This window comes from Anarrhichthys ocellatus, unplaced genomic scaffold, assembly GCF_004355925.1.
Source record: "Anarrhichthys ocellatus isolate YVR2014 unplaced genomic scaffold, GSC_Weel_1.0 scaffold121, whole genome shotgun sequence".
Taxonomy (NCBI): Eukaryota; Metazoa; Chordata; class Actinopteri; order Perciformes; family Anarhichadidae; genus Anarrhichthys; species Anarrhichthys ocellatus.
The window spans coordinates 14,553-36,494 of NW_022280151.1; the positions used below are offsets into that span (position 1 = coordinate 14,553).

Here is a 21,942-nt window from a genome sequence, read left to right on the forward strand (position 1 = left end):
TGTTGCTGATAGCAGATTTAATAAATAATAATGAATTAATATCAAGATATGCAACTACTATTAAAAACCCAATTTTGGAAAAATAGGAAGAAATTCAAAATGTGATACTAATCGATTAAATCTTAAACTCAAGGTTGCTACGGAGTTCTTCTGATGGTGTACATCAGAAGAACTAAATTAATTAAATAAAATATTTTTTGGACTAATTACATAACTAGTCATTTACTTTCTGTTTAATAGTTTAAACAAACAAAAAACAGTGCAATAAATAATGAACTATAACTAAATGATGATTATATGTGACCAGGTAGAATCAGTGACTCAAATTGATTTTGAAGTGCCGTGTTGAAGAAAGGGTTCTTGATTGAGAAAGGGGGTACAATTTTATGTCGGGAACAGCAAACCACTCCCATCTTAACAACTATCTTGATTATATAATTTAACCTTACTTAACAGAATTAATACTAGTTACTTACAGTCGTTTTAATTCTTCCATATTTGAGCTGCAAAATGACACCAAATAGTTTGATATAAATCACTGAATAAAACCTGATCAATCAAAGATTAAATTAATCAAACAATTACATAACATAGATAGAAATCTACATATAGACCTTGAGCAACAAGTGTCTTCTCGGTGTAACTTTGCTTTCTGTTTATTTCTTCATCAGATAATCATATTTTTGATGAATAAAAACTGAATGGCTAGGATTAAACTCAACATTCCAGCACAAACCACTTTCCTGGGTGGGACACAAAGAACAGGGAGGAATGTCCCTCCCACCCTCTGTTTGTCTGAGAGATGTGGTTTATATCATAATTTGCAGGCAGAGTAATTAAAACATCTAGTTCATATGGCAGGAAACTACAAGAATTGTAATCGTGACTTATGGGTCATGAGGATTATCTTTGGACAAAGTTTATTAGTTCAGATTGTGTTATAGACATTTCAGTATTATCAAGAAAAATCAAAGTCACAGTGACTCCCTGGGGTTCCCGTGGCCCTCGTCCAATGACCAATGTTGTGGTTTAAACAAATTTCACACTCAGGTGAGATTTTAACGCCTGATGGGGCTTGGATATTTTTACATGTACGCCTCTCTCTTTGGTGAAGTCCCAACAACTTGTGGACAAAGAGCTGATGTTGTTGTGTTATACTGTAGCGGTATAACCGTGATGTTTACGGCTACATGCAGCATTTAACGTTACTGCTTCGGCCCGTTGCTGCAATACGCCGGCGCAATAGTGGACACTTGAATTGTATTTGTTTAACACAGTCTTGGTGTCGAATACTGTTTACCCGGCTATGACGGTTACGTTCACGTACAAGCCAGTATAATGTTATAACGTTGAGTTATACATTTTCTACACTGCCTCTTTACGGCGGTAATGTATGTAACGTTATGTATGTTTTGTGTATAACGTTGGGACATGAAATATGGGGCGATATCATTCCGTTTTGGGCGGCACCGGAGGTACAGTATATATATCTTCAGTGTCTTTGTGTATCGCAGGCTGGTCATTGTTAAGGGACACTTGATTGAGAACAGGATGGTAAGCGTAGCTGAGCATCGTCTCATCAAATCCTTTATTCCTGCAGCAATCGGATTTGAGGGATGAGTAACACCATGATGCAATAGAGTCCAAGTATTAATAATTTGAAAGATTGATTATATATATATATATATATATATATATATATATATATATATCGATTGATCGATCTATTGAACCCTTATGGCACAATACAATTCTGTACATTTTTGGTCATTACCTTACTCTGATTGGCCAGAGTTGCATAGTCCGGACAGTAGCTGCTGGTAGCCAGCCTCAAGCAGACTTCAAATGATCATCAGTCATGGTGGAACGGTGTATGGACTTAATATTCTTCATGTGGGAAAAGGCTGACTCACATAAATAACTAGAGCCGAATAATGCAGTCAAAAAGGTATCACATTTCCTCATGTTTGGGTACTTTTCTTCTGTGAGAAAACTGTCCATGAGCCCTGGACTTCAGCTGAATGTCAGCTTGCAGTGTCAAAATCTCATCCTCCACTCCAGACGAGTTCAGGTGAAACAGCGTTGCAATTTTTGATGAGAGTAAATCAACCTCAATATCTTCCCGAAATGTGCAGCACATAAGTGTAGCAACTGGCTCGAGTAAAGCAAAGTCTCGAAAGCGTTTGTCAAACTCTGACAGACACTTGTCAATCTGCTCTGTGTAGTGCGCACTGTCAAGTTACGCACACGCTTTCCGTTGAGTCTCCAGTTCTGACGCGAGGTTTTGGAAGTTTCCCAAATCATGGCGCTACAGCTTTAGCTTCTTTAGTAGAAATAAATTGGAAGGCTAACTAATTAGCTCGCCGGAGTTTTGCAGTAGCTTGACTCCTCCTGCACATTTAACTAAAGTCTTGGCTGGAGTAAACCTGCTGTGTGTGTGTGCGTGCGTTTGGGTCCACCAACTACACTACCCCATAACATACAGGTTCTCTATCAACAAAATGTTTTTACCTTTTTTTTGCCTCTGAAAATTATTTGATATGATATAAAATGTCATAGAACCATTAGTTGCGTTTGTTTTGTGTTCATTAAGAAAAGTATAAATCACTGTCACTCAATACGGCAGTGCCATCCTTTCTTGTATGTTTTTTCTGTTACGTTTTCAGTTGGCCATTTTGCTCGTGCTCTTCCTCCTGTATGACAGATTCAACCTGGCCATTATCTATTCAGTCACATGGATGGAGTTGTTACGGCTTCAGTGGAATATGTGTCATATTGGTGAGATAAAGCTGTATCATGGTAGTTATTATATATTTGCAAATTACAAGGTCTGCAGCTTAAATTCTTTTCAAAACTGAATATGTCCTTTATGGGTCTGTTTCAGAGGGCAAATTCGCAAGCTCCAGTCAAGAGATTCTTCTGAAACATTATTGTCTTCGTCACGGAAAAGGTGCACACTGGCCATGTATTTAAAACACCCGGTGCATTAGGATCACACCTCAAGATCACACCTTTTTGGCCTCTCAGAATTCCATAAGATTGACTATTCTTGTCAACACAGAGGAAGTGGCATTCATTTGTAAAATACTCTCTTCCTGGTACATTGAACATTTCCGGTCTTATGAGCTTGTTGAAGGCCACTGTTCAGAACTTGTCATCCAGGATCCAGATGTGCTGACGGATTACCACCATCTAGCAACATACACAGTTGGTGGAAAGTTGATGGTGACCACAAGGACATTCATTCTCCATTAAAGCAACTCAAAATGATATGTTGTCTTGTGCCAGCTGTTAAGACTAAAAAGGGTCCATTCAAGATAATCTTGTTTAGTTTTAACATTTCTATAAAATTTAAAGTATTAGATTATAGTGGTGCTGAAACAATTACTTGATTATTTGATGAAGCAATTTGATAAATTATTTTGATAATTGATTTTTTTTAGTGAGTGAGTTAAAAAGTAAAAATACCACTGTGATCTCTTCAAGAATTCAGATGTTTTCTAAATAGGTGTGACTATTTTCTCTATTTTTTTATGACTATATTCTATATCTATTTTATACATTGTTACTTTGAGTAGTCGTGTCCTCCAAAGAAGCCCGGCGGGTTCAGCTCCCTGAAGTACCAGGATTTGTGCCCCAACTAATTGATGAACTTAAAGAGAAACTCGAAATTGAAGGTGATTTTTCACTGCAGTTTGAGGATCCAGAGTTTGGAAATGCACTATGTAACTTGACAGCAATGTCTGAATTATCAGCTGAGCATGCAGTCCTATTATGTGGAACTGTGATTCATCACCACCTAACCAATCCAGCAACCATTGGTTCAGTCTCCTCTCTTGATACAGCAAGTATTCACTCTGAAGATTTCAGTTCCAGCCTTTCAGATTCTATTAGGAGCAATTTATGGCATGTTGCAGAGTAGCCCTCTCCATTCCCTATTCCTAAATTCTCATATGATGTTGAACTGAAATTGCGTAAGGGCAATGAGACATACGAAAAGTCAAAGAAAGGCCTTGATGTGACAAGAGACATTAAAATGGAAATTTTGAATAAACTTGCACAAGCAATTTTTGAAATCAAAAGCTACCCTGAGAAAGATGAACTTGAATCAGTTGCCTCTTCATTGGTTCTCAAGTATCCGTGTCTGAAGGAGCCAGGTAGCATTAAGGGCTATGATGGATGGAAAACAAGTATCAAGTACGAGCTTAGAAACTACAGGTCAAAGCTGCGTCAGGCGGGCTGCATTGAGGTAGATGTCAACAGAAAAACGCCCAAACGGGGGGAGGTCAATCGTGTCCCAGATTATCCACAACATCACGATTCTACTCTTGAGCAGGAAAGAGTTGTTCTGGGCGACGAAATGAAGAATAAGAAGAACATCACATTGATCCGGCACAAGATGGAGCTGACCTTTTCCCTTAGACGAAGAGAGGTAGTAGAGGGGCAGGAGAGATGGCATGCACTTTTTTCCACTGAGGAGGTAAGGCTGTTTTATACAGTAATGCTTATTGTAGTGTGTCTAATTGGGCAGGAGCGATTATACTACATTGACTCTAACTGAATAAATACAGGATCTGCTGTTAGTGGTGGACAGATATATTGGCAAACTCTACTGTCCTATCACTCAACTACAGGCCCCTCCAACACACTGCACGCCATTTCACCATCAAACCCAAAATTTGTAATAAAAAAAAAACTGCTGTCAAACTGAAAACAATGAATGTCATGGTCAAATTTGTATTTAATTGTCGATATTTAACATTCATGTTTACAAATGCCAAACTTCATGAAACTTTTTTGCTGGAATTAAATTATATGTAGCTCAAGCGCAAGTTCAGACAGGAAGACACTCACTCGTAATCTCTGTCTTCCCCTCCATTCCCTCCTTCCCATCAGCTGATTGGGGGCGTGCACTTTTAAGTAACCAAGTGTTCTCCTCTCTGCTGCTGTCAGTTGTCATTTCAGCTAAGCAGATGCGAGAGCATTAAGCAGTGGTTTACCCTTTGCAGCTAAGCATTTTGTTGGTACCGAGTATGTCGGACTCCGATTCTGATCCTTTTGTAGGAGATGCAAGTCACAATCTCGATAGCCAGCCGGAGCCGGCATGCAGCCCGCCGGGTGTCCGCCGCAAAAGCACTCGCCTTGGGCGGCGTAGCGGCTCCCACCCAGACGAGCAAGAAGCCCTCTTGGCTCAGCTGGAAGGTCGTGGCATTAATCCAGCACCAGGCCTTCCGCTATCCCAGCTCCGTGAGCTGATGAGGCTCACAGTCAGCAGCGATCTAGTAGATCCCCGACCAGTGGCTGCACCAGGGCGGAAAAGAGCAAAGAAAACCGGCTCAGCCCAAGCACCACAGGCGAAGAGGAAAGAGGCAATGTCTCGGAATCCTGCTCCACCAGCAACTCCTGGCCCATCTAACACAGACAACACCGTAATCTCCACTCTGCAGTCACTGGTGAGCTACATGCACACCATCGAGGCTCGCCTGCAATCCCTGGGGAACGCGGCAATTCTGGCGCCAGCATCAGTTACCTTCATCACCACCCAGGACGCCATGCGGCAACCAGCCGTCATGCTTAGCCAGGCCTCCAGTTCTTTGCAAATAGAAGTAGCCCAACATTCACTGGCATCTGCAGTACCGGCTCCTCCAATGGGTAGGTCATACATCCCACAGGCAGCTAATATTACAGCTAATATGAGTTTATCCATCACCATTGACGATACCGTAGTGATGCCAACTCGGACTGCGAGAAACCTGGGTGTGACCCTGGATGACCAACTGTCATTCTCAGCAAACATTGCATCGGTTACACGCTCCTGCAGATTCCTGCTCTACAACATCAGGAGGATTCGCCCCTTCCTCACTGATGAGATGGCGCAGGTGCTCATCCAGGCTCTTGTCATCTCCCGCCTGGACTACTGCAACTTGCCGGAGCCCCGGTGTCGGCCATTAGACCTCTGGAGCTTGTCCAGAAAGCTGCAGCTCGCCTGGTGTTCAATCGCCCCAAGTTCTCCCACACAACTTCCCTTCTCCGTTTTCTACACTGGCTACCTGTAAGAGCTTGCATCCAGTTTAAGACTCTGGTGCTAGCCTACAGGGCATTGAAAGGAACAGCTCCTTCCTATCTCCAGGCCATGGGCAAGCCCTACACCCCTGCCCGACCACTTCGCTCTGCTGCCTCGGGGCGATTGGTTGCCCCGTCACTCAGAGGTCCCTTCGGCCGATCGACCCGGTCGCGGCTGTTTTCTGTCCTGGCCCCACAGTGGTGGAATTAACCTCCCACTGACGTCAGGACAGCGGAGTCGCTGCCCATCTTTCGGCGCAGGCTGAAAGCTCACCACTTCAAGAAGGCCTACCCTGAGCCTTCCACTTAGCACTTATTTAGCATCTATTGTATTCATACTAGCTTATTGCACTTATTGCATTAGTTTGTTTCTGCACTGTACGTTGGCTCTGGTTTATGCTCTTAGATGCTTGTTTGAAGAAATGAGATGCACTTATGACTTCTGGTGACTAGTTCTCTCGAAAACCGATGTTGAATACACTTATTGTAAGTCACTTTGGATAAAAGCGTCTGCTAATGTAATGTAATGTACTACTCGTCTTAGGTCTAAAATCCTGCAGGGGAAAGACATCAATTTGGTAAGCATAATGTTACCCTCCCCCGAGTGTGATACAAGCATAGCCTCCGGTGGTAACATCACTATGGTGTTTAAATCGACAGATCCAAGGCTAATCAGAGATCTCTCAATCGGACATTTTATGGTAGCGTTCGGGGTATATCGGGACGTGATATGTGCGGTCTACCCAGACAGAAGACAGGAGCTAGACACCTACATGGCACTGATCGGCGAGCTACAGCTGAAATATGGGAGGAACATCTTTTACCAGTACCATAAGGTGTTCTCCAGCAAAGGCGCCCTGTATATTATGCAATAGAACTCCCGGTTGGACTGGTCTGTGCTAGATACCGAGTTACTGGTCATGGTCGCGGGTGGCACACAAACTGTATCTTGTGGTTCGTGTGGGAATTCAGGTCACCTAGCTCCGCTTTGTCCCTCGGTGGTGTTTCAGCCAACGTTTGCTGGGCGTGAGGTGCCTAATCAAAATGACATGCAAAGTTGTATGAACTTTAATGAAAGCGTGTGTACATACCAAAACTGTCATTATCTTCACATCTACAGCTACTGCAAGGATGCTCATCCCCGGTCAGTCTGCCCCCGCCGCACAGCCAGACCTCCCCCACGGGGAGGGAAACATCGTGGTTCAAAAACATTTTGAAACAGCATCCCTCTACACCAATAAATCTCCAGTCACTGTCGATTGAACTTTCCTCTCATCCTGACTCTGTGTTTGTAGACTATCTGCTTACGGGCTTGTCGCAAGGTTTCCGCGTTGGAGTCCTTGCTATGCCTACTGAAACGTATGTGGCTAAGAATCTGCAGTCAGCGGTAAATGATCCAGATACGTTTTTTCAGTTGATCGAGAAAGAGGTTAAGAAAAAGTACATCATTGGCCCCTTCAAGTCCTCTCCATTCCCCGTGTTTCGCACCAGTCCTATAGGGGTAGCCACGGGTACTTACTCAGGGAAGAAAAGATTAATCTTCGATCTGTCCGCTCCTCGTTCCTGCCCACTTCCAAGCGTTAACAGCCTCATCCCTTCCGAGCTATTCTCCCTCCATTACGCCTCGGTTGACAATGCCATTAAATTAATAAAACTAGCCGGTCAAGGCGCATGGCTCTCCAAAGCAGACATCACAGACGCGTTCAAAATTGTGCCTATCCATCCTTCCCAGTGGCATCTCTTCGGAATCAGGTGGGATTCCAATTTCTATTTCGGGGTACGGTTGACTTTCGGGTGCAAAAGCAGCCCATTTATCTTCAACCAAGTGTCCGAAGTACTTTGCTGGATACTACTTAATAGAGTCAGGGTCCCAGCTGTCCTTCATCTGCTGGATGATTTCCTGATTATAGATTCCCCACACGATAGTTCAGGCTCTTCGCTAGATAAGTTGAAACGTTGTTTCCACTCCCTTGGCATTCCACTCACGGATGAGAAAACCATGGGGCCAGACACACGTCTGGAGTTCCTGGGCATCATGCTCGATACAATAGACATGGAAGCGTCTCTTCCAATTGTGAAACTGCAGCGCATCCGCGAGATTACCAAATCATATTGCACGGCTGAAAATATAACAAAACAGCAGTTACTTTAATTTTGCCATTCCGCAGGGACGCTCATTCATCTCACGCTTGTTGGACATAGCATCTTCCGTGAGCAAGTTGCACGATCTAGTGTATCTGGATGAACGGTGTCGCTCTGACCTACGGTTCTGGTCTCGTCTGCTCGATAACTGGAATGGGGCTACATTCTTCTACAATGATCTGGTGAATTCCTCGGACTCTTTGAAGTTTTACACAGATGCCGCACCATCTGTGGGTTTTGGGGGGGTTCTATCAAGGCCAGTGGTTTGCTGAACCGTGGCCCCCCACTTTTGCAAAGTTTGAAAATTCCTCAGCACTGTATGAGATTTACCCCGTTGCCGTGGCCTGCTTTGTCTGGGGGCAGCACTGGAAATGCAAGCGCATCTCCATCATGTGCGACAATCAAGCAGTTGTCGATATTATCAATAGAGGGCGCTCTTCTTCCAAAGATATCATGCCTTTCACGAGAAGCATCACTTGGGCAGCCGTCACCCACAACTTTATTATCACCGCCCGCCATGTGCCAGGTCATTTTAATACTCTGGCTGATTCACTTTCCCGCTTTAAATTCCAGGCTTTCCGGAACATCTGTCCAGATGCCGTCCCATGTCAATAACGGTGCCCTCATGTCACACCCTGATGCTGTCTTAAAGCACGTGGGAGATTATATGGAGGCAGCTAAAAAAAAAATATATATGGGGAAGGGTTTAGCAGTTTCTACTATAAAGACGTACGATTTTGCTTGGAGTACTTTCACTTTGTTTTGTGTTGGCATGCCTCTTAAACCTGTTCTCATAAACACAGTTTGTGCCTTTATTTGCTATTGCATGGATGTTCGGCATTTTAAACCTCCATATATTTGTAGTTTGCTTGCCAGCATTCAATTTAATATTAGATGATATGATCCTGCGGCATCTAGTTTGTTTTCCAATGCAGCCATCAAATTACTGCTAAAAGGTATTGCTAAATCTTCTCCTCACCTTCCAGACCGTAGACAGCCTATCACGCTTCCTATATTGCACAGGATGCTTACCGTACTCAGAGCAGGTGTTTTCTCCCCTTATATTGATGTCTTGCTCGAGGCTGTGTTTTCCTTACCTTTCTATGCTTTTCTCAGATGTGGAGTTTACTACCTCGTCTAATTCCTTCAATTCTAAAATAGACATCACTTTTGCCGATTTGACTTTTCATACTAATCATTATGACTTATGGCTCAAACACTCCAAATGCGGAGGTGCTTGCTCTGTTATTGTGGCTCACATAGACTGTGTTTTGCCCGTTACAATCCATGATTAAGTTCTGAGGGTTAAGACCTATTACGTGCTCCACTTCTCCCCTGTTTCTTACCTCAGGTAACGGTCTGTTATCTAAAACTTGGTTTAACTCTCATTTCGAGGTTATCCTCGCTAGACTTCACTTATCACCTCAGCTATACTCAGGGCACTCTTTTAGAATAGGGGCCGCTACTTCGGCGGCTAACCAAGGCATCTCCGCTACTACCCTATAAAAATTGGGTCGTTGGTCATCCTCTGCCTTCATGTCTTACATCCCCCCAGATCTCAACACCATCCTCGAGAATCAAAGATCATTGATGCCTTAAAATCCGGTAAGGAATGCATATAACTGGAGGTGGTGACATGTTCACGTCGATTGTTATATTATCGGTAGGTCACATTATTAGTATTAGCTCATAGCATTATATCCTTCTGGAAGTGTTCCTTATAATAACACTAAAGACATTTCTCTAGCGTGCTAATGGATAGTCTCTCAGCATGGTACAATACCGTGACCTCCCTGCTACGTTTACCTTACTCTATTCCTCTGGTGTGACTCGACTGTTTTCTCCGTCTGATTGGTCTAGCACTGTTTCCCAATCTCCTGGTCTCACATCACCTCGTTTAACGTGACTGTTTCCTGGTCCGACGGGACCGTTTTCCTTTCCTAAAAGAAAGAAAGGGTCTGATGTGCCCTATTTCTAATTTCCTGGTCTGAGTGATGTGAGACCTGTCAAAGATTGACATACGTTCTAGTTTCCCGGGCGGGCTAACCCGGTCTGGTTATGCTGAGGCAGTGAGACCCCCAACCATGCTGGGGCCGTAAGACCCCCTGTTCTACGTTCTCCCTTGAACCCCCCTATTCTGCTCTACGGTCTAAACGTGACCCCCGACAATCCTAAGCTGCGGTCTAACAACCCAACCTATCCTTGTCTGCGGTCTAGCTTGACCCTCACCTATCCCGTCCTGCACTTGGACCCTCCGCAGGGCTGACCCCTCCATATGTTTCGGGATCTGTTGAAATCCTACCATACTCTACTATGGGCTATCTAGACCCGCACTATCCTGTCTCTGCGGTCTTCCAGACCACCGTATCCTAGTCTGCAGTCCATCGTGACATTCCTCTATCCTTTGCTTTCACTAAACTGGACCTCTTACCTCTGGTCTAACATCTACTCGTTCACGTTATACCCTTAGATTTTTCTCATGACTAATTTTCTATTTTCTTAGGAAATTCACCACAGCAGTAGGTAAGGTATTTATTTATTCATATAAATAAATTTATTTTGGGGGATTAGGCCTTATTGGACCTCAGTATCCCTACCCTCGGTAATATTACTTCAGGATGGAGTCCAATCGCCAAAGACTTCACACTATTCATAATTTATACTTGTATAATAAATCATTGTAAAATTCTAAACAAGTCTCTCCTGATTGAACTGCATTTCGTTGACAATAAATTATCATTGAATCCTTCTGCCGCCAGTTGACGGGTTACAAAGGGGCATAAGTCTGTAATGAGAGGTCTCAAACACCCAGAGGCATCATGTCCACTGGCCATTTTTAGAGTCCCTAATTGGACAGGATTAATTCCTCTTCTTATTAGTAGGCTCAAAATAGATTTTGAGCATCTCTCAAAATCTATTGGTTTTGAGAGATGCTATCTGACAGAAAGAAGCCACATGGTGTGAAGAATTTCAGTATTAAAAACATTATTAGTATGATTAATAGCACCCCTAGTGGTGTATAAAAGTGTCACAATAATAAAATGTCCAAATATGTTAAGTCGCAATATGTTTACTTATTGAATGTATTAAACCATAGAAGCATAGTCACTGTAGGTATTAAAACACTGTATGAATAGTTTTGAGGGTCAGAAAGGGATCATTTTGAGCGAGGCTTTCACAGGTATGGAGGTGAAGGGATTGCCGTAAACTGCAGAAGGGTTCGTCTGGACAATTGACCAGCGGGTCACAGAGAAGAGGCGGAGTCCGAAGAAGTTGTGCCACAGGATTGAATTTGGTTCGAAGCCAGGAGGGAACGGAATTCGAATGGAGCCAATCACTGATTGACACGGAGGATCATTCAGACACTTTGGGACAGCGACGGCTGCTTTTCGGCCTTCACAGGACAATAAGAGACAGTGTTTGAGAGAGTATTCTTCAGACCATATATGCCTTTGTTTTCAGATAATTAGCTGGCGAGCTGAGCTGTGAGTGAAGTGTAGTATGTGGTCTCTGCTCTCGAGAACATTGCTATCGATAGTGTAATTGGGGCCCGAGCTACCGACGTCGGGCCACGAAGGCCCTATTGATATTGTACCTGTTTGGGTAAACGTACGCATGGTTGGAGGACTTGCCATGCATGAAAACTCACCAAATTTTGGGGACTTGTCAGGCCTGGTGAATATAGCCATCTGAAAAAGAATGCATCTTTCTGTGTTAAGAAATGGCTCTCTAGCGCCCCCTACAAGTCGGACCGGCGAAGCCCCTCAGCCAGTATGTCCGATTGACTTGAAATTTGACACACATGTCCACTTGAGCTACAAACAAGCCAATCAGACCCCTAAGCTCCGCCTACTTAGATTATCCGCCATATTGAATTTAGTGTAAAACACATTTCTGCGAACTCCTCCTACATGCTTAGTCCCATTACTACCAAATTTGCTGTGGATCATTACTGGATCTACGTCATCAAAAGTTATCAAAAGCTTTTTGATATCTATTTTCGTTTACAAGATATGTACCAATAAACTTCTTAGGGGCGTGGCTTAATATCAATACATATAACTTCTCAACCGTTTGTCCTAAAATTACCAGATTTTCAGCATATGTGCACATTGCATCCTCTAACATACCCTGATATTTATTTTGCATTCAACAACTAGGGGGCGCTACAGTAAACCCTCGAAGTTGTGCTTTTTGTCACTTTTTGCAGATTTCAGCCTTCGCACTTTAACAAACTCCTCCTAGAGATTTTAAGCGATCAACTTCTACTTTGGTCAGGATGCTCTTAAGACCTTTGTGATTAAAAGTTATCAAAATCGAGAGTTTTCATCAAAGAACCTTGACGTGGTGTGGCGGCCATTTTGCCTCATTGTTTATGAAAAAATAAGTTGTTATAACTCCAAGGTACATTATCCAATTCGCACAAAACTTCTTATGCATGATGCTACTTCAAGCCTAAACATACTTCAATTGAAAATATTTCAATAACTCATAGCGCCGCCTACTGGATAAAGGAAACGTCATATTTTATACTTTTATTTATTCCTCCTAGCCAGGTGACCTGATGAGTCTCAAATTTGGTAAGGATAGCCTTAAGACATTGATGATAAATCGCCATGAATATTGTGAGTTTTCGTTCCACGCTGTTGCCGTGGCGACGCATAGTTTGCCATGAAAAAGGAAGCTGATGGTTTAGTGGGTTGGGATGCTCAAAAACTCATGGAACTTTGTACATGTGCCACAGGTCATTGGAAGAAATAGTTTATATGATTTCCTTTATTGGCCGTTTTAAATTGCCTCTATAGCGCTCCCTACAATATTTCAAAAGAGCAGCCCCAGCGCTACGTTTTGGCTACATGTATGAAACTTGGTAGGCACATGTATCCTATGGAGACTTAAAAATAAGTCTCTTTGGACCATGCTCTAAACCCTACCGGAAGTCTGCCATTTTCAATTTTGTATGAATTTATACAATATTTCGACGATGCAGCCCTTGCAGTACGTTTCACTATCTATATATAAAATTTAGATGTATAACATTTGGTAAACAGATGTATCACATGTAGACTGACAAAAAAGCCCCCGGAGCTCTAAGCTCTAAACCCAACCGGAAGTCAGCCATTTTGAATTTAGTGGGAAAAAAAACAAAACACATTTTTGCGAACTCCTACACGCTGTCTCCGATTTCTACGAAATTTGCTGTGAATCATAAGTGGATCTAGATCATCAAAAGTTATCAAAATCTTTTTGATATCTCTTTGCCTTTACAAGATATGGACCAATACACTTCTTAGGTGAGTTGCAAAATATTAATACACAACTTCTCAACTATTTGTTCTAAATTCCCAAAATATTCAGCATATGTGCACATCGCATCCAGTAACATACCCTGAGAATTGTTTTGCATTCGACCACTAGGGGGCGCTACAGTAAACCCGCAGAGCCTACTGGCTAAAGGAAATGTCTGATGTAACTCAGCTGGACTTGTTCCAAACGGTCCCAAACTTCACATGCTTAATAACACTCATGGCCTGAGGATGTCTAGAAGCTAATTTTCCCTAATACTCACAGCACCACCTGCTGGCGAAATGAAATCTGCGTTTTTTGACAAACACCATCCGATTTACGTTACTTTTACACCATGTGGTTTACACTTGACACAGAGCAACATAATGCATGTTTGCACGTGTTCTGTAGCGCCAGGCAGCGGATACAGGAAGCATTGGACTATTTGTAAAGCATCATTTCCAGCATCAGGCGGTCCACGCGGGATTAAAAAAGTCTCGCTCACGGACGCGCCTTCCGACGGTCACGGACGTTCTCGGACGCGCAGGCCGGAGTCCCGCCGGCACCCCCGACGCGCTGCAGATTGCGAGGGCCCGTTCATCGCTGCTCGCAGCTTTAATTCAGATTGCAATTGTTAGCTTCGATCAGTTCATAAAATATTGTTTCGATTTTAAACCGGATCCAGCTCATTTTTGGTGAGACCTTGCTGTCGAACGTTTGCAGCAGCAAGGGTCCTGCGGCCTAGCAGCTTTGTGCGAGTTTCCAGCCCTGACAATGGCAATAACATCTCAGCTTAGATTGAACACTGGAATCAAAACAGCAGTTGTATTAGTTGAAAATGGAAGTGATATTTAATCCCATCTGGACAGTTTCTTATTTTTATGACTAAAACCTACTTTTTTCCACGCTGGGCTGCAATTAATGATCATTTTAATTTTTGATTAAGATGTTAGTTTTTTCTATTAACTTTAAAATTGATAAAATGGCAGAAATGAGTGAAAAGTCACTTTCCCAAAGTCGTGTTTTGTCCGACTAACAGTCCAAAGCAAAAGATTTTTAAGTTCACTAAAAGACACAAAAGCAGAAAATCCTAATGTTGGAAAGCCCAAAAAACATAATATAGTTGGGCATATTATATTCTTGGTTAATGACTTTCAAGTTATCAAAATTGCTCTTAAATAATTTTGTGTCAATCGAATACTCAATTTACCCACCAACCTTCCTGGCCCTCCTTGAGAATTGTAACAGCTACCTCATTGATGCACAAAAATGACAATTAACAATTGAAAGAAGTGTGTGGCTGCATTGAAGAAACGGATATTCCTGATTATGGAATCCCCAACTATCAGTGTGGTCGGAGAGAAGAGGGGACGAGGAGATAACACTGTGGGCATAATGAGCGTGGATGGAGGAGGCGAAGATTAAACCAAGAGCGGTATAGAGCGGCGAGTCCTGGTGCGAGAGGAGGGCTTAGGAATGGCTGGCGTAGTGATCGCGGCGGCAGGTGGAATGGTAGAGGAGGAGGCTGGGAGTCCCTAGCGAGAGGAGGGAAGTCGTGGAGAGCAAGGACGTTATATTTATTCTCCAGCTGGACATTGAAGTGATAGAAGAGGGATGCCTCCCTTTCCAGCTGCTGTGAGCACGGACCAGGGCTTGTGATAGGATGGAGTGGAGCTGACCAGGGATTTAGGCTTAGCCCCGAGCTGTAGCCAGTACTCCTCAGGGATTGTGAGGAGAGGACAGGAAGTGGTGGCATCATGCACACAGGTGGCGGTTGTTGGTTTGTGCTGGACCAAAGATGATGGTGAGCATCTCGGCCTCCTAGATCTTGTAGAGTGTGGATATTCTTCCCTCCAGCTCTGTGATTTTAATCGATCAGGCGGGCGCAGCTGACACAGTTGAATGGGGAGGTGAGTGGAGCCATCATAGATGTGGAGGATGCAGGGGCTCCAACCCAGAGCCCACAGCGTTGTTCAGGTTTTAGCAAAGGTGACAGCTGATTCACAGAGGATTCCATTTTCAGTTTTTCTGATTGTAGACACCTGGTAGCGATAGCGATAGCTAGCTCCAAAGCTAAAAGCTTAAAACAACTCCTGAGGAGGGTTAGACCAGGAGCAGGCCATCGGGCAGTGCTAGACCCTCTCCGTGGTGCCGACCGTGGTACTGGAAAAGCCGGCAGAGGCGGCGGGGGAAGCTGAGGAGGAGCAGGGGGGCAGGAAGGTGTCTCTGCCTTCAACGCTGATTCCGGCGGTGACTGTAGAAGCGCTGAGATTGTGCGGCAGGGTGGATCCTTTTGATGAGCTTCCGCCACGCCCTGAACCGCGCTACAGAGACAGCGAGTGACACAGAGGATCATGATGCCACTGGAAGCCTTAGTGATCTCTGAAGCGAGAAACCCGTCGGCGTGCTCTGGGCCCAGGCACAACTGATAATTGGCATGATGTAGCCTGTCTGGCAGGCTGAGCAGAGATGGAGACCTAAATGGACTGTACTAGTATAGCGCTTTTCTAGTCTTCTGACCACTCAAAGTGCTTTAAAACTATGCAACAACAGTACACAATTTTGGGGGGGTTTTGCCTGTACTGATGTGAGGGTCCTGGGACAGAGGATGTCATATGTGTACAGATTGTAAAGCCCACTGAGGCAAATTTGTGATTTTGGGCTATCCAAAATAAATTGAATTGAATGTCATCACTTAATTCACACACATTCATACACTGATGGTAGGGGCTACCATGCAAGGTACCCATCAGGACTAACCATTCACACCCATTTGGAGTAAAGTGTCTCGTCTAAGGACACATCGACATGGACTAGCGGAGCTGGAGTCGTCCTTGAATCAGAGAATCAAACTGCTGATCCTCTGATTGCAGGACGACCCTGCTCTACCACAGTCGCCCTGTATCAGATGCTGGCTGAAGAAAAATGGGAGCCGATTGTCGGGTCTCATCTAAATTTACACTGAAGGTAAGACCGAGGTGAGGCCCACACAACAGGTGGGCGTGGATTAAAATTATTTCAGTGACTGTGCAGACTGATGGATGTGCAGATTAAAAAGAGTGTCTAGAGACAAATAAAAACTTCTGACAGCCTCCAGTCTGGACACCCAAGAGCCAGACAGAAATGATTGAAACACTATTTTACTGTGTTGAGGCAATGTTTGCAGTGATACATTGTAAAACACACTGTGGCGGCGAGGCGTGTTCGGGCTCAGCTGCAGAGGGGACAGAGTGGGGGAGTGGTTCAGGGAACGGTGCCGGGAGAGGCTTAATTGGGCGCAGCTGAAACCCATCTAAATTGTGTGTCTCTCTCTCTCTCTGACATAAAAACACTAGTAGTGACGGAGGCAGAAAAAGTGAGGCAAGAGACACAGACTGGCCGTGGGCAGAGAAGTCGGCAGACCTGGGGAGAACCCACACGGCGTGCGCTCGGAGGAAGGCAGCAGAGCGCACGATCCAGTCCAGCCTGTGTGAATAAAACTGAATAACTAAATAAAGAGTGGTTGAGAAACACTAATTGACCATGTGCTGGCGTACTTGTGCTCCCAGGACCCACAGGGGTAGCAAGAGTTTGTTACACACACTTTATTCAAACTCGGGATTAACTGATTTTGCAATAACCGCGGTTGTACAATGTCACGGTTTCATAACCTTAAGAATTGTTGAAGCTACAATATTCATGGTGTCCTGATTACTACATTGTTGTCCTGTGAAAAAGAGTGTCGCGAGACATGTTTGTTTGTGCGGTGAAATCTCCTCTAGCGCAAGTCACGTAATACGTGTCTGCAACAGTTTTGATTTATGTGTTTGAGAGTCATGCCACTCACAACTCAAATATTGAGAGGAATAACCTTATATCTGCCAAAAAATCTGCTACGTAATTTGCAGTGTGGGTGCATTTTGGATACAGAAAATTATCTGGGAATCATGTGAACCACAGATTAAGTACACAGTTCAATCATTATAGTGCGAAATAATGCTTCGATCGCCGATCCTTATCTGCCTATCTTCAGTAAAATATGCAATCTGTAATCGACTATTGCTATACTGTGAACAACAAATCCCTTTGGTAATCAGCAGGTCGAGAGCTGATAACATTGGCAGCACAAGCTAATAGCTGTTGTTATAACGTACAGTTGTATTCAGTGACAATGTCAGTGACAAATCTTTACACGTTATAATGTAAAGATTTGTGCATTATAACATTATCATGATGTGATCAAATGTGATATTGTAAAATGTAGTTTTTGTCGAGAAACTTGAATAATTCCAGTTGTTTGAAAGAAATGTTTTCACAGCAATATAAAATAGAGAGGGAATTATGAACTGATTTTTGTATAAATAAAAATACAATCTTTTATTTCCTTATCATTTGAATTTTGTGTTTTTATGCAAATAATACCACTAAAGATGACTTTAAGAAAGTAAAAGGATTTAGTTGACAATATTAAATATTTTAGTTCATTGGCTATAGGCCTATTCTGATTAGTAATCATGAAAATGGGAAAATGGTGATATTTCCTCTGACAACAATTGAGAAATACAATATCATGACATATGGCAGTTCTATTAACTGTTAGCCAAACACCGCTAACTGCAAACTGTTTTCTCCCCACTGGGGCCGCAGAGCAGCAGATGGGGCATTGGAGATGCACTCAGCTGTGTTATCACTAGCGGCACCTACTGGCCAGGGGGTGGTTAAGAGTGGTGAGTGAGGAGTCAGCAGGCAGTATAAAACAGATAATGAAAGGTGTTTTGAGAAAACTGAAATAACCACGAGGTTCTTGAGCGTGCAGCCAAAACTGGCCACCCATAATATGATGCAGTTTGCTACAGCAGAATAAGAGATTAGCTGTGGACAGAGCTGCAGACAGAGGTGCACATTCACTACCGCACACAAGGATGTAAACATGCGACCGATTGCATGATCCTCCTGGCGGAGATAATAATGTCAGTGACACATAATTGGAACTATGTTAACAAATGAGTTACACTATTTTCAGAGCACAGAGTCTAGAAATATAGTATGGAACTGACATTAGGTATGTCATAAAGAGTCCTTCTACATTGGGTTTCTGCTGATACTTATATATTTATATACGGCTGAAGATATGCAATGTTGATTCAATGTGTGTCTGACACATTGCAATAAAATGTGAATGTTTATTTTCACAAGCTCATTAATCCAAATATGAAGTTATGAAGTATATGAAGTTGATGAGTTAAGGTATAATGTGCAACAATTTTCTACAAAACAATGTATAGAGTGATTAAAAAATAACTCCTCTAAATCATCACTGATGAACCACTACAAGAGAGTGGTAGTGTCTGTATCTGCCCTCTGCCTGTATTTTCTCGTCTTCTTATTTAGCTGTGTTCGGGAATCTTCTGGGCATCAGTAAAGAGCACTTGGACCCCACGTGGGGTGTACGGTCAAACACCACCACTTTCTCACACCTCTCAGCGTACCAAGGCTCACAGCCGTCATAGCAGGATGAAGCAAACCTTGGGCTATGCTCATTCAAAATTAGGCACCTTCCTGCAGGTTTGTGTGAAGGTGTGTGTATATTTGTGCTTTAGAATGCAAACTGCAAACAATCAGAAGATTATATTTAATTATGACTATTCGTGGCATTGCACTCAACCTGTCCGTGATTGGTGCTATTGACTTTGAATCTACATTTTACATACTGTAGTCATATTTTCGTAAGAATGCCCGTGTCCTGCCGAATGTCTGTCAGTTCCCAATGTGCAATAAAGAGACATTAGAATGAGAAATATAAACTTTGCAACACCAGTGCCCTTGGCAGTAGGCCAGAGATCACATCCAGTACAGCATTACTTCTGCCTCTACCACAAATTGATCAGGTAGAGCTGTGTATGTATTATTTGTATACAATATTTAATGCCTATGTTTATGAAGGTTTTACAATCTTTGTGCAATTCTGAAAATAAGGGGATGTGCATGCTAGTGTACACAAACACTTTAAATGGCCTGATATATCTTAGATTTGCATGCATTTTTGACAATTAGGGAAAGGCAATCATCTTGTTGAAGTTCCTTCTTCACTAATGATTATTTATAGCTGCTGTTTGCATGTTTTTGGTCTTTATATACTTCATGAATATTCATCTATAAAACTCATTGGACTGCTTTTTTTGGTGTCTGTGAAGACAACAATAAAAATCATAATTGAAAAAAAAAAAAGTGAATTTAAAATCAGTGTCTCTACCTCTTTGGCCCTCCGGTGTCTGCCTTTGCTTTCTCTGCCCTTGTCCTTGCCTTCGTCTCCAGGGTGACAGGAGTAAGAGACTGTCCTCCAGTCCCGTGGAGATTTGGTGATGCTGGGGACCTTCGACTCGGTGGCACTGTTCTCCTCATTGAGTGAGCAGGATGACCTCCTGGTGAACATGCTTTTCTTCAGAGCTTTTACCCTCAGGCTATCGCTGTTACTCCCATCTGAACAGTACCACTCCCCTGAAGAGCCATTGTCTATTTTGACATTGTGACCAGTGGTGTGGCACTTGACAACACTAAGTAAGAGGGTGGGGTTGGTATGTAGGTGAGGGTGGGGGTGTGGCTTGTTGGGTGTGGCATTGGACCCTGATGCAGACGCCGTCTCCCTGTGTCTACCGTTGGCCTCAGGTTCCTGGATCTTTTCATCCAGCTTGTTTAGTTTGGAAAGCACCTGGGAGATCTCACAACGAACCCCCGACAGAGACTCCAGCTTCTTCTCGATCTCACCAATCCTCATAATCAACTTGCACACACTCGATTTGAGCTCATCGTCTGTGTTTTCCGGCGAATGGAAGAGGCAGTCCAGCTTGGACTTGGCTAGTCTGATCGTGTTGTGTTCAGGGGAGATGTCGACTTCAGACTTAAGTGTTACCTGAGAGAGGGACCCATTACTGTTGTAGCATGACGATTGGACAATGCCCAGAGAGTCACAAACACTCATATCATCCAGAAAACGAAAAATGTCACTTATGTCATCACTAACAATCTCAGAGTCCTCTTTGCAGTGTTTGAATGGGTGCCTTTCTCTGTCACTGTACTTAGCAGGGTTTTCTTTCACCTTCTTCTGCTCAGCCAGCTCTGTTTGAGTCCCAACACTAAAGGAGCAGTCCCCTCCCTGAAAGGATGAACTGTTTATATTTTTGTCCCTAAAACATCTGGCTGCTTCTCTTTTCTCCAAACCCCCAGGCCTACCTGCCATTCCTCCTACATCCTTGTTTTTAATTCCTTTAGTGTTCTTTGCAAAGCCAGATGGAGAAGCTACTAACTTTTCCCCTGGGCTCTGAAAATGCTGCTCATTGTCAGTGTTTATCATGGTAACATTGTGATGGTGGTTTTCTTTGAGTGGTTTGCTGTTCAGAAATAACCCCTCAAACTTTGGAGGCCCGTTGTACGTGTTGAGACTCTTCATTGGCCATGACGGCTGCTTCCCTACTTTGTTACTGTGCCTCCTGCTGCTGACGCACTTAGAGACTGTGGTTGGACCAAAGTATGTGGATGCCTGTAAATCGTCCAGGCTCTCGTGCTTCACCCTCCTTCTGTCCTGAAGAGGGGAGTTGAGTGTAGACTCAAAGTAGGGGTTACTGTAGGGCAGTTCAAAGCTGTGGTTGAAGAAGGTTGCAGGCTTGTGCAGCCCTCTCCTGTGGTAGCCCTCAGCAGCCTTACTGCCATGTTTGTCGATCTACAAAAATAACCCAGACAAGTTAAAACACACAAACACAGCAAATACAGCAGAAACCTCCAGAAGTTATATGTTTGAGACAAAATGCAAATAAGTACTAAACTGAATGGAAATATTTTTACACTCAGTTAATTTGTGTTCAAACAATAAGTCCATTATGGTCCTCTGGTCTTCACAATAACCGGGGTGGGGGGTTAGCGTTAGTGTGTAAGATAACGCAAATTTTGTATTCACTTATTAAATGATAGCAGGAATTAATCATCTGTTTCAGAAAAATGGGATAGTATAACACATGTTAGTTGTAAATAATAGTTAGCCCATCAGCCAACATGACCACTGTGAGAGTGTTATTTGAAAGTTACTACATAATTTAGATGCAATGATAAAATATGGGTTAGGTTAGGGGGTGTATTTTGAGATATAATTTATCCTTTAACAAACAAAACAAATATGCTGCCACTCCCTTGTTTTCAGGCTATTAAAACAAGGGAGTGGTAAAATAAAATATTTTCCATATTCTTCTCAAGTGGTGGAAAGTAACAAAAGTACATTGTACTCCATTTAGTTTTCAATTTTATTTTACTACTTCGGTAAATTTTAGAGGGCACTCCTGCAACACAGAATCAGCGGTACACTGTATATTTTTTTGACTGTTATTCAACTCTGGTTAATTAATCTCGTCAATTAAAACTTAACAATGACCATTTTTTTTCCATGAAGTGTTAAGTCACTTATGGTTACAATTTTGCAACATG

At 43.0% G+C, this 21,942-nt stretch overlaps 1 protein-coding gene across 4 annotated transcripts in view; it reads right to left on the reverse strand.

Annotated features, from left to right (window-relative positions):
* Positions 1-21,942, reverse strand: part of minar1 (membrane integral NOTCH2 associated receptor 1) — a 41,293-nt gene that overhangs the window by 14,524 nt on the left and 4,827 nt on the right. For all 4 annotated transcript variants that reach the window (XM_031876982.1, XM_031876983.1, XM_031876984.1 and 1 more), the window contains exon 3: positions 19,724-21,187. In XM_031876982.1, coding sequence (XP_031732842.1) covers positions 19,724-21,187 — 1,464 coding nt within the window. The remainder of the gene's footprint in view (positions 1-19,723; positions 21,188-21,942) is intronic.